The sequence below is a fragment of the Dendrobates tinctorius genome, unplaced genomic scaffold (genome assembly GCF_039654945.1).
Source record: "Dendrobates tinctorius isolate UK_male_01 unplaced genomic scaffold, ASM3965494v1 ptg000180l, whole genome shotgun sequence".
Lineage (NCBI taxonomy): Eukaryota > Metazoa > Chordata > Amphibia > Anura > Dendrobatidae > Dendrobates > Dendrobates tinctorius.
Window position 1 is genome coordinate 1320721 of NW_027361847.1, and position 13046 is coordinate 1333766.

At 44.2% G+C, this 13046-nt stretch overlaps 1 protein-coding gene across 1 annotated transcript in view; it reads left to right on the forward strand.

Moving 5' to 3' along the window:
• Positions 1–12515, forward strand: part of LOC141054885 (uncharacterized) — a 46115-nt gene extending 33600 nt beyond the window's left edge. Inside the window, exon 9 of the mRNA XM_073551773.1 lies at positions 10631–12515. Within this exon, the coding sequence (XP_073407874.1) occupies positions 10631–12348 (1718 nt within the window). The 3' untranslated portion in view covers positions 12349–12515. The remainder of the gene's footprint in view (positions 1–10630) is intronic.
• Positions 12516–13046: the final 531 nt, after the last annotated feature.

A 13046-nucleotide genomic window follows, 5' to 3' on the forward strand; every position in this document is an offset into this window, starting at 1 on the left:
CTCCCAACCACACCTCCCACCAACAGAACAGAGGCCTTGGCTGGGGGGTTCTTTGGCCTTTCAGGACAGGTGAAACGGAGGTGACCAGTCCGATTGCAGTTGAAACACTGGCGACTGTCAGTAGTAGGCCTGGCGCTGGCAACAGGGACAGGACCTCTGGAGGGTCGGCTAGCTGGGGCACTGGGGTTGGTTGCAGGCTTACCCCCTCTCCTGCTGGTGGTGACTGGCCTCCGCGTCTCTGGCTTCCGGTTGGCCTCATAGTGGTCTGCGATCTGCGCCGCTTTGTCCGCATTCGTTGGTTCGCGGTCCAGGATGAACTGTCGGACCTCAGCTGGGCAAAGATGCAGGAACTGGTCTTTGATCATCAGGTCCTGTAGCAGCTCAAAGGAATCAACGGACAGTCCATGGATCCACTGGTCAAAGTGGGTCCTGAGTCCTTGCACCACATCGCTATAGCTATCGTGTGGGCCACGTTGGAGGTTCCGGAACTTCTTTTGGTATACCTCAGGTGTCAGCTGGTATTTGGCGATCAGGGCCTGCTTTTTGGTGTCATAGTCGTCATCGTCTTCTGGCGGAAGAGAAGCAAACGCCTCCAGAGCTTTGCCTTTTAGCCCTGGCGTAAAGTACCTGGCCCATTGGACCTTATCGAGCCGGTACTGTCGGCAGGCTTTCTCAAAGGCTCGCAGAAACGTGTACAAGTCCCCGTCCTTTTCCATCACGGTAAAATGCTCTGGCCGGAGTTTAGGAGTCTGGACGCTGCTGGGCTCACTGCTTCGGGCTGTGGGGGCATTCCCCCCCCCCCCGCTGGAGCACCTCCAGTTCATGGGCCCTCTGCGCTTGGCGCTCGGCTCTCTCAGCCTCTCGTTCAGCCTCTCTTTCGGCTCTCTGGGCCTCCCGCTCGGCTTGGGCCTCCTGCTGATATTGCTGGATCAGCCTCACCCGTCCCTCACTGTCTTCGGCAGGGAATGCGTCCAAGGCCACTTGCAGGTAGGGGTCCAGCCCGCTCTGGTTGAATGTGGGGCCAGCGCTCAGGAGTGGAGCCTCTGCTGCAGCCCCATTGTCACCTGGGCCAGCTTCTGCATCCGCTGGGCTCTGGTCGTTGTCCAGCTGCACCAGAGCTGCGATCAGTTGGGCTGTTTTTGTTTGCGGCGTCAAGGCCTTGGTACGTACATAACCCAGCGAGAACTTCCTTTGTCTGCTGTTTTTACCAGTGTTCTCCTTTTGCCGCCATGGTTGCCAAATAAAAGATAGAAAAGAAAAGGGAGGGAATACTTGCAAGTACACAAAAATGTCTCAGGACTAATAACCACTGAGTCTGTTCTCCAAAACCTATGACGCAGGATTACCGCAGGAACCGTGCAGGTTTTTAGTGAGAGGGATGATTGCTCAAACCAAATCACTAATGCTCTATGATTGTCCCACCGCTCTGCCACCAAATTGTGATGGACAGCGCGGCCGGTGCCACCAAATTGTCACGATCCCACCACTGACAGGGGTATGTCAGCGGACGGAGGGACGCGACGCACTGCCGACACACGGCTATCACAGGCACAGTGGGGGCTTAACTTAGTTATCCCACCACCGGCACCATGTGACAAAAATATACAGCAAGCTAATCTTTCCCTAACAATTTATCGCAGGGGGGTATTTTGGATGCCCCACCACTGCCAACAACCTTCCAAGAACTGCGGGGATTTATGTATATCCCACTTTCTCAGTTCCACTTTGGAACTCGCAGCTCTCCAGCGGCCCCCCTTACCCTCAAGTCAGTCAGGGAACTGCACCTAAGATAATTAGTCACCGGATGGGCTGCTTGTTGTGCACGGGCAATTAGACTACTGCAGTAAGGGAATTATCAATGCTCTGGCCGCAATCACTCATTCAGTATGTAAGACCCTTCCGTACTGCCAACTAGCCCAACCAACCGCATACACCTCGCTGCCACCAGCCACAATTCACTTAATCAAAGAGTTAATTAAGAGGGTCCATGGCAAACCCCCAAATTAGTAGCGATTATCTAAAAAAAAGTCGCATAGTTCGTTTCTTAGAGCATGAAGGCAGACTGATAATTTTATAATTTATTCCCAAAAATGTGGGCAGTGATTACACAGATAAAAGTTGTTACAAAGTTGAGACATTAAATATGTACAATGCAAATATAACATAACAAGGATTAAAAGGCAGAGTAACACTTACATGTGCTTAGTTGGTATTAGGCAACCCATGTGGCTTGGGGGATGGGCAGCAGCCACACATCCCCGGACATCTGGTAGGTCTTGTCAGCGTCAAAACTCCAGCTCAACTGAATGAATTTTGGGAGGGAATACCTTATCCCTTTGGGTTTGTGACCTCACCAAAGGGGCGGTCTGGTGAGGTTCAACCCCCCTTCTCTCCAAGCTGCAATCTATCTAAAAACCTATAATAACCATATCTTAATGAGGGAAGCTCGCACAAACACACATATGGTATCATTGGTTGTAGTTCATCGAACCCAACAAGACAACATCAAACATGCCATAATTAAGACAATCCATTTGGGAGCAATCCATATCTCAGTTTCTGGAGGGGCCAGAACTGTGAAAATTAGGGATTAGAAAGCTGGCCTCGTGCCCTTCGCAGAAATGTAATTATTATATCTCTGCCCCGAGGCAGGTGCACGCTAGAGCTTCTTTTAACATTTCCTATACCTGTAGCCAGCCTCATGGCCAGGACAAAGACACTATTTCCACTCAGCTTAATTAACATTCCTAGCTGTGGAGAGGAGCCAAATGCTTGTAACAGGAAGTGTCCTATTACCAATGCGAACACAGAGCTGTTAAGGAGGGGGGAAGGGGGGATGCTGCAGCTTGTGACAGGATACAATGTCCTCAGTAGAGTAAAATGGGAGATTTCTAGTATGTTACAGAAACATATCTACAGTACATTACAGCACTACAATGTACTGGACACTGCAATGTACGGGGCACTACAGTGTACTGGACACTGTAATGTATTGGGCACTACAATGTACTGGACTCTGAAATGTACTGGATGCTACAGTGTACTGGCACTACAATGTACTGGATGCTACAATGTACTGGGCGCTACAGTGTATTGGACACTACAATGTACTGGATGATACAGTGCACAGTCACTACAACATACCAGGCACTGCAATATATCCGGGCACTATAATGGCATATTTGCATGTTCACTCAGCAACATCCATTGCTGCTCGTTTCTAGAAAACACACATGGAGTCAAATTCATCACTACACCTGTAGATAAATTCTCAGAGTGGCGTAATTATCAAAATGGGGTCACTTGAGGGGGATTTTGCTCATCTGCCACTTAGGGGCTCTGTATATGGAGTCCGCAAACTTTTCTATGAAAATGTGTTCTCCAAGAGTCAAATAGCGCTTCTTCCCTCCTGAGCCTCGCCATGTAGCTGAGCAGTACTGTACAGACACATATGGGGTATTGCCACGTTCAGCAGAAATTGTGTAATAATTTATGTGGTCATCTTTACCCATTTCCTCTTATGAAAATGTAAAATCTGGGGCTAAAACAACATTATAGTGGTAAAAATGTAATTTTTTTTTCTTCACCGTTCATTGGTATAACATTTTGTGAAACACGTGGAGTCAATTTGCTCGCTGCACCACTGGATGATTTCTTTATGAAAATTATACATTTTCACAGTCCCATGTCTTAAAATTTTGTGAAGCACCTGTGGTTTCAGAATGCTCACCATAACTTTACATAAATTCCTTGATGGGTGTAGTTTCCAAATTTTGGTCAGTTGTGGGGGTTTCCACTGTTCAGGCACATCAGGGGCTCTCCCACACAACATGGCGTCCGCTATCTTTTTTTGCCGATTTTTCTCTCCAAAAGTCAAATTGTGCTCCTTCCTTTCCGAGCCCTGCCATGAAAATAAATAGAAGTTTTTCCCCACATATGGGGTATTGGCATACTCAGGGGAAAGTGCACAACAAATTATGGGGTCCATTTTCTCCTGTTATCTTTGTAAAAATGCAAAATTTGGGGCTTGGGGCTAAACAACATTTTTGTAGGAAAAAGTCAAATTAATTTTTTCTTTCCACATTGCTTTAATTTCTGTGAAGCACGTGATGGGTTAATAAACTTATTGAATGTGGTTGTGAGCATGCTGAGTAGCGTAGTTTTTAAAATTGAGTCACTTTTAGAGATTTTCTGTCGCATAGGCCCCTCAAAGTCACTTCAAATGTGTTGTATTCCCTAAAAAAAAATTGGTTTTGTAAATTTTATTGTAAAAATGAGAAATTGCTGATAGAATTTTACGCCTTGTAACTTCTTCAGAAACAAATATGCTTTAACCCCTTAATGACCAGAAGTATTTTTGGTTTTGCATTTTCATTTTTTGCTTCCCTTCTTCCCAGAGCCATAACTTTTTTTTATTTTTTTGGGTCAAAATGGCCATGTGAGGGCTTGTTTTTTGTGGGACAAGTTGTACTTGTGATCGACACCATTGGTTTTACCATATTGTGTACTGGATAACAGGAAAAAAATTCCAAAATAAAAAAAATTGTGCCATTTTCCGATACCCGTAACGTCTCCATGTTTCGTGATTTCGGGTTGAGTGAGGGCTTATTTTTTGCATGCCAAGCTGATGTTTTTAAACAGCTGACATGTGCCGGAAAAGATGAGGGCTCAACGCCGGAGCCCACATCAAAGGGAGGGTGTCCGACATTGGCGTACTTTTTTTTTTTTTTTTTTTTTTTTTTTTTTTTAACTATTTGGTTTCTGCTTTGAAGTGTAGAAAGGTTTTTTTTCCCTTTCTCAGTTTGATGGCCTTGTCCAGCGTTAGTTATTTACCCTGCATAGTAATGCCTGCTCTGGCCTTGTGCTAATTGGTTAATTACTGATTGTGGCCTTTTGGTGGCTGATGCTAGCAGACATTTCAGTTCATATATATTTAGCTCTGGTTGGGATAGCACGCGTGCGGGCTCACGCATGCAACAGATATTAAGTGCAACGGGATCAAGTGTTTTGCAGTTAGACAATGCAGTTGGACAGGGCAGGAGACAGGTAAGGTGCATAAGTTTTTCATGCACGCATGCTTCTTGGTCAGTCGTACTACATATGCATTGATCATATTAACCTGCTGCTTATTTGTCTTCACCTCTGCTTTCTAACAACTCGCCTGCCCTTTTACACATTCTGTGCACTCTCTGCATATCCACCCCTCCCTTTTCCCCTCTCCCATGTATAACTCTGAGGCTCTATTGACATTTCTTACCCACACCAAACCATCAAAAACCACCATGCAGCACTCAAAACGTTCATACAAATCATCCCACCACCTGCTTTTTCTGTTTTTTCTCCTTTTAATAGTTGCAGGTGACATCTCCCCCAACCCTGGGCCTCCCTCCACCAGCATACGTTACTCTCCTCCATCTGCATATAGAAACCCTGCTAATCTTATTAACATTCAGTGCATACCTTCTCCTCTCACTTTCCAATGTGCTCTCTGGAATGCACGGTCTGTGTGTAACAAACTGACTTACATTCACGATCTTTTTCTCTCTAATTCCCTTAACCTTCTGGCTATTACAGAAACCTGGATCCAGCATTCAGACACCACCGCTGCTGCCGCTCTCTCGTTTGGTGGGCTAAAATTTTCACATACCCCCAGACCTGAGAACAGACAGGGTGGAGGTGTTGGTTTGCTCCTTTCATCACAATGTGCTTTCCAGGTCATCCCCCCGGTTCCCTCACTTACATTTCCTTCCTTTGAAGTCCACGCCGTCAGACTCTTTAAGCCCTTCTCCTTACGAGTGGCGGTCGTTTATCGCCCTCCAGGCTCCTCCCGCCAGTTTCTAGACCACTTCACCACCTGGCTTACTCACTTTCTATCCTGTGACATCCCCACCCTCATCATGGGAGACTTTAACATCCCCATCAATGATCCGCTCTCCCAGTCTGCCTCTCATCTTCTTTCTCTAACTTCTTCATTCGGCCTCTCACAGTTTACTAATTCTCCTACACATGAGGACGGGAATACTCTGGACCTGGTTTTCTCCCGTCCCGGCTCGCTGCACGACTTTACTAATTCACCCCTCCCGCTCTCGGACCACAACCTTCTTTCCTTCTCTGTCAAGAATTGTCTCCTCACCCGGAACACCCCCACTTACCACACTTATCGGAATACACGTACCATTAATACCCAACAGCTTAGGGACAATCTTCACACATCTTTAGCCCCCATCTCCACCCTCTCCTGTCCAGACATAGCATTGTCACACTTCAATAATACACTGAAGAATGCCCTAGATGAAGCAGCACCTTCTATACGCAGAAAGACCCGACACAGACAACGGCAGCCCTGGCACACAACGCAAACACGCTTTCTTCAGCGCTGCTCGAGGTGTGCAGAGCGGCAGTGGAGAAAATCTCTCTTAGCAGAAGACTTCATCCACTATAAGTTCATGCTCAAAACCTATAACTCTGCCCTTCATCTGGCCAAACAATCCTACTTCACCACCCTCATCACCTCACTATCCAACAACCCAAGACGACTTTTTGAAACCTTAAACTCCCTCCTGAAACCTAAAGTACAGGCCCCCATCACCAACCTCAGCGGTGAGGATCTGGCCACTTATTTCCTAGAAAAAATCAACCACATCCATCAGGATATCTCAGCCCTATCTCCTCAGTGCCTGGATCCCCTTCCCTGCCGCACCTCAAGCTCACTAGACATCTTTGAGCCTGTTTCAGAAGAAGAAGTTTCCAAGCTCCTCGCTTCTGCTCGGCCTACAACCTGCAACAGTGACCCTATTCCTTCACAGCTCCTGCAGTCTCTCTCACCAGTGGTCACCACTCACCTGACTAAAATATTTAACCTCTCTCTTTCTTCAGGTATATTTCCCTCCTCATTTAAACATGCCATCATAACCCCTTTACTTAAAAAGCCATCCCTGGACCAGAACTGCACTGCTAACTACAGACCTGTCTCTAACCTTCCCTTCATCTCTAAACTCCTGGAACGCCTGGTCCACTCCCGTCTAATCCGCTATCTCTCGGATAACTCTCTTCTCGACCCCTTACAATCTGGTTTCCGCTCTTTACACTCTACTGAAACTGCCCTCACTAAAGTCTCTAATGATTTAATAACAGCTAAATCGAAAGGTCATTGCTCCCTGCTGATTCTCCTGGATCTCTCTGCCGCATTTGACACTGTGGATCACCAGCTCCTCCTCACTATGCTCCGCTCTATAGGCCTCAAGGACACAGCCCTCTCCTGGTTCTCCTCCTACCTCTCTGACCGCTCCTTCACTGTATCTTTTTCCGGCTCCTCTTCCTCTTCTCGTCCCCTTACTATCGGGGTCCCGCAGGGCTCAGTCCTAGGCCCCCTCCTCTTCTCTTTATACACTGCCCCTATTGGACAAACAATCAGCAGATTTGGGTTCCAGTATCATCTCTATGCTGATGACACCCAATTATACACTTCTTCCCCTGACATCACCCCTACCCTAATTCAAAATACCAAGGATTGTCTGTCTGCTGTCTCTAGCATCATGTCCTCCCTCTATCTGAAACTAAATCTCTCTAAAACTGAACTTCTTGTGTTTCTCCCCTCTACTAACCTCACTCTACCTGACATCGAAATAACCCTGGAGGGTTCAACCATAACTCCCAAGCAGCATGCCCGCTGTCTTGGGGTCATATTCGACACTGAACTTTCCTTTACTCCGTACATCCGATCACTCAGTCGCTCTTGTCACCTGCATCTTAAAAACATCTCCAGAATCCGACCTTTTCTCACCTTTGAAACTGCTAAGACTCTTACTGTCGCTCTTATTCATTCTCGCCTGGACTACTGCAACTCTCTTCTGATCGGTCTCCCTCTTACCAAACTTTCTCCTCTCCAATCCATCTTGAATGCGGCAGCCAGGGTCATATTTCTGTCCAGCCGCTTCACCGATGCCTCCATCTTGTGCCAGTCATTACACTGGCTACCTATTCGCTACAGGGTCCAGTATAAACTCATCTCTCTCACCCACAAAGCTCTCCACTGTTCTGCACCGCCTTATATCTCCTCTCTCATCTCTGTCTATCGCCCTACACGTGCCCTCCGTTCTACAAATGACCTAAGACTAACATCCCCCGTAATCCGAACCTCGCACCTCCGCCTCCAAGACTTCTCTCGTGCTGCTCCAGCTCTCTGGAATGCACTTCCCCAGGCGATCAGACTGATACCTAGCCCTGACCTATTCAAGCGCGCTTTGAAAACCCATCTCTTCAAACAAGCCTACCACATCAACTACCCAGCAAGCTAACTTTGCCCTGTTCCCTCCTTCCAAATATTATTCTGAATCTGCACCCTACTATTCATCTGTCTCCACACCATTCATGCACATGATAACTGCACTTGATACTTGTCTATTGCACTTAAACACACGGGCTGATGACCGGATCATGCAGCTTTATATGAAAATCCCTATTATAATTGCCAGACCTGAATTAACAAGCATTTTTCACCTACTGTGTCCCCCCATTTCCTTGTAGATTGTAAGCTTGCGAGCAGGGACCTCACTCCTAATGTCACTGTTTGAATTGTCTTAACTTGTATTGAATTTATTGTCTGTACATGTCCCCGCTTAATTGTAAAGTGCTGCGGAATATGTTGGCGCTATATAAATAAAAATTATTATTATTACTATTACACCTGATCTCGGAAAGGAGTTAGAAATGATGCTGATGTCTAACACCTACAAAGATATATTGCATACACATTCAATGGGGCTCCCACTTAAAGCAAGATCCAAATGGGAGGGAGAGATTGGGGTGATGACTGACGAGGTATGGGACAGCGTCCTAGAATATGTCTCCAAACTCACTATGAGTGAACCAGTTAGGTTGTCCCATCTTTATGTGATCCATCGTGTGTACCGTACCCCCCTTCTGATGTTTAAAATGGGGCTGAGGGACAACTCTGACTGTCCAAGATGTGGGGGGTCTGATGCCGGAATCCTTCATAGGATGTGGACTTGTCCCAGGCTATCTGCGTTCTGGTGTAATGTCATTAACAGAATAGAAGGGGCTTACGGAAGTGTTATACCCAAAAACCCACTGGTCTGCATACTGGGATATGTGGAGGAAATTGAAATAGTTAATAATGCAAGCTTGCTATGGCCAGACTACTATATGTAGCAAGGAAGCTGATTGCGAGGAACTGGATCAGGAAAGAACCACCTTCTGGGAGAGAGTTTGTGAAACAGGTGTCTTGTATCATCCAGCTGGAGGAAAGGATATATGCTAAAAGAGGCAATTCTAAAACCTATGAGAGGTTGTGGAATCCCTGGCTACAATACGGTACAGTGAACTGATGGGAATGTGCTATATTTTACAATGCTGGTGTTGTGGATAGACCATTAATACCCGGACATAGGAACATTTCTGTTTTGTATGGTTTGATTGATAATATGGGTAAAAAGGATGAATAATGGTAAATTACGGTGTAAGAGAAATCTTATGGAGAAAAGAGTTATATAAGCTGTCTACGTGGGAGGGGGGGAACAGGGATGTTCAATTTGTAAATCTATTGTTTGTGGAAGATTTACTGTATATTCTGTATTTTGAATTCTGATTAATAAAAATCTATTTGATCAAAAAAAAGGTAGACAAGTGGTAAATGTCATTTATTAATTACTTATCTGGTATAAAGACACAGAAATTCAAAGTTTGCAAACTGCAAAATACTCTCATTTTTTTGTCAAATTTTTGATATTTCCATAAATAAAGGCAAATGACCAAAATTTACAACTGTCATGAAGTACAATGTCACAAAAAACAGTTTTCTTAGAATCACTGGGATGTGTGGAAGCTCCAGAGTTATTACCTCTTAAAGCGACGCTGGCCAGAACTGTAAAATGAGGCTTGGCCATTAACGTACAAAGTGTCTTGGTCCTTAAGGGGTTAATGTGCCTTCAGTGCTGTTGGAGGCTTCTAAGGGTTCCTATCATGCCCTTTGTCCAGTGTTTCTCAACTCCAGTCCTCAAGAGCCACCAACAGGTCAAGTTTTCAGGATTTCATTATTATTACATAGGAATTATTGCTTGAGCAGGTGATGAAATTATGACCTGTACAATACTAAGGAAATCCTGAACACTCGCCCTGTTGGTGGGTCTGGAGGACTGGAGTTGAGAAACACTGCCTTAGGCAAACTGAGGACGTGATTACAGTGGCTGGAGCTGGACTGGTCCTGGATGTACGGCCACTTTTGTGATTAGTCAATCTCATTTGCATACGGTACTGAAATATTAAAGCTCCATTTTTAATTGCGTGGACACTTATCTACACTAAGGGCATGATAGGAAGCTTGCTACAAGAGTGAAACTGGTGGTACATTAGGGGGTAATTCCTGATGACCGGTTTCTTTTAAGAACTGTCTATTGCTGTCTAATCTCTGCCACCCCTGACTTATGCCAGTGTCACCAGTTTATAAGTGTTATTCATTTTACCCGTTGTCGTGTTAATGTTATGGCATGTAGTTGTCTTCCTTATTACCGGTACTTACGAGGGTTTTCATTGTGAACTCCATAAAAAAAAATTAGAAATCCCTTTTGTCTTGTCGAAAAAATCACATCCAATCTATTGTTCATCCTTATAGGAAATCCTTGTGAGAATAACGGATTATCACTAAACTGTAAAGAAGATATCAGGAAGCAGTCTAATGGAGAAAACCTCATTACTCTTCATGGACCTCCTGGACTTCACAGCACTTTACGTTCTTATACTCCTCCTAATCATGAGGAACCCTCTCCTGAGCAATCTCACATTGTTACCACAATTCCAGGTGACAAAGTGGATACAAGATTTCAGTGTGACAAGCAACTTACTACAAGCTTAGATTTGTTAGCACAAAGAAAACACAAAGGAAAAAAGAAATACTGCTGCTCAGAATGTGGGAAATGGTTTACAAATAAATCACAAGTTATTATACATGAGAGAATTCACACAGGAGAAAAGCCATTTTCATGTTCAGAATGTGGGAAGGCCTTCTCATTAAAAGGGAATCTTATTACACATCAGAAAATTCATACAGGAGAGAAGCCATACTCCTGTTCAGAATGTGGGAAATGCTTTACAGATAAATCAAAACTTGTTGGACATGAGAGATTTCACACAGGAGAAAAGCCATTTTCATGTTCGCAATGCGGGAAGGCCTTCACAGATAAACGGCATCTTATGACACATCAGAGAAATCACACAGGAGAGAAGCCATATTCATGCTCAGAATGTGGGAAATGTTTTTTATATAAATCAATGCTTGTTACACATGAGAGATTTCACACAGGAGAAAAGCCATTTTCATGTTTAGAATGTGGGAAGAGTTTTTTATATAAATCAATGCTTGCTACACATGAGAGATTTCACACTGGAGAAAAGCCGTATTCATGTTCAGAATGTGGGAAGGCCTTCTCATTAAAAGGGAATCTTATTACACATCAGAAAGTTCATACAGGAGACACTCCATATTCATGTTCAGAATGTGGGAAATGCTTTACACATAAATCAAAACTTGTTAGACATGAGAGATTTCACACAGGAGAAAAACCATTTTCATGTTCGGAATGTGGAAAGGCCTTCTCACAAAATTGGGATCTTATTACACATCAGAAAGTTCATACAGGAGACACTCCATATTCATGTTCGGAATGTGGGAAATGCTTTACACATAAATCAAAACTTGTTGGACATGAGAGAATTCACTCAGGAAAAAAGCCATTTTCATGCTCGCAATGTGGGAAGGCCTTCACAGAAAAACGGTATCTTATGACACATCAGAGAACTCACACAGGAGAGAAGCCATATTCATGTTCAGAATGTGGGAAGAGTTTTTTATGTAAATCAACGCTTGCTAAACATGAGAGATTTCACACTGGAGTAAAACCGTATTCATGTTCAGAATGTGGGAAGGCCTTCTCATTAAAAGGGAATCTTACTAAACATCAGAAATTTCATACAGGAGAGACTCCATACTCCTGTTCAGAATGTGGGAAATGCTTTACAGCTAAATCACAATTTGTTACACATCAGAGAATTCATACAGGAGAGAAGCCGTATTCATGTTCACTATGTGGGAAGTCTTTCACGGTTAAAAGGAATCTTATTATACACCAGAGAATTCACACAGGAGAGAAGCCGTATTCATGTTTGGAATGTGGGAAGTCCTTCACATATAAAGGGGCTCTTACTAAACATCAGAGAATTCATACAGGAGAGAAGCCGTATTCATGTTCACTATGTGGGAAGTCTTTCACGGTTAAAAGGAGTCTTATTATACACCAGAGAATTCATACAGGAGAGAAGCCGTATTCATGTTAAGTCTGTGAGAAATGCTTCACAAAAATATCAAGTCTTGTGAGCCACGAGAGAAGTCACACATAGAAGCATGTTCAGAATGGTGGAAATCTTTCATGCGTAAATCAAACTGTAATTATGTTCTGTGTTTTATAAATGTTAATAAACATTGCTCAGCATAAATGAGTACACCCCTTTGTTCGGTAAGATTTTTATTAATATCTCACTGAACACTAGAACAATTTCTAAAATGTTGCCAACACTTCATGGAACTTTTATTGTAATCAAAACATGTAAGATAGGTTAATATAACTTTCATTACCAAATCTTTTAGGGTTACACAAGTTAGGTGATAAAAATGAGTACACCCCACATCAAAAGCTACTACTTCTATCATTTTGTATGTCTTCCATGATTTTTTAATGACAGCACCAAGTCTTCTAGGCCTTGTTACATAAGTTGAAAAGCTGCAGTAAAGAGGTCTATAGGAGTGCTAAAGGAGAGGCAGAAACCATAAAAAAAGGGTTTAAAAATCAGCTTTTATTCCTCCAATACCCACCGCTCTCCTTTAGCGCTCCTATAGGCCGCTTTACTGCAGCTTTTCACATATTTTCCTCTCCTTGAGGACTAGCGGCAGGAGCAGCTTGGAGGGCAACCACTTGCGGGAGGGCCTGCGGCTTTTTGGGCGACGCTGAGAAGCTCCAGGACCGTATCGCACCTAC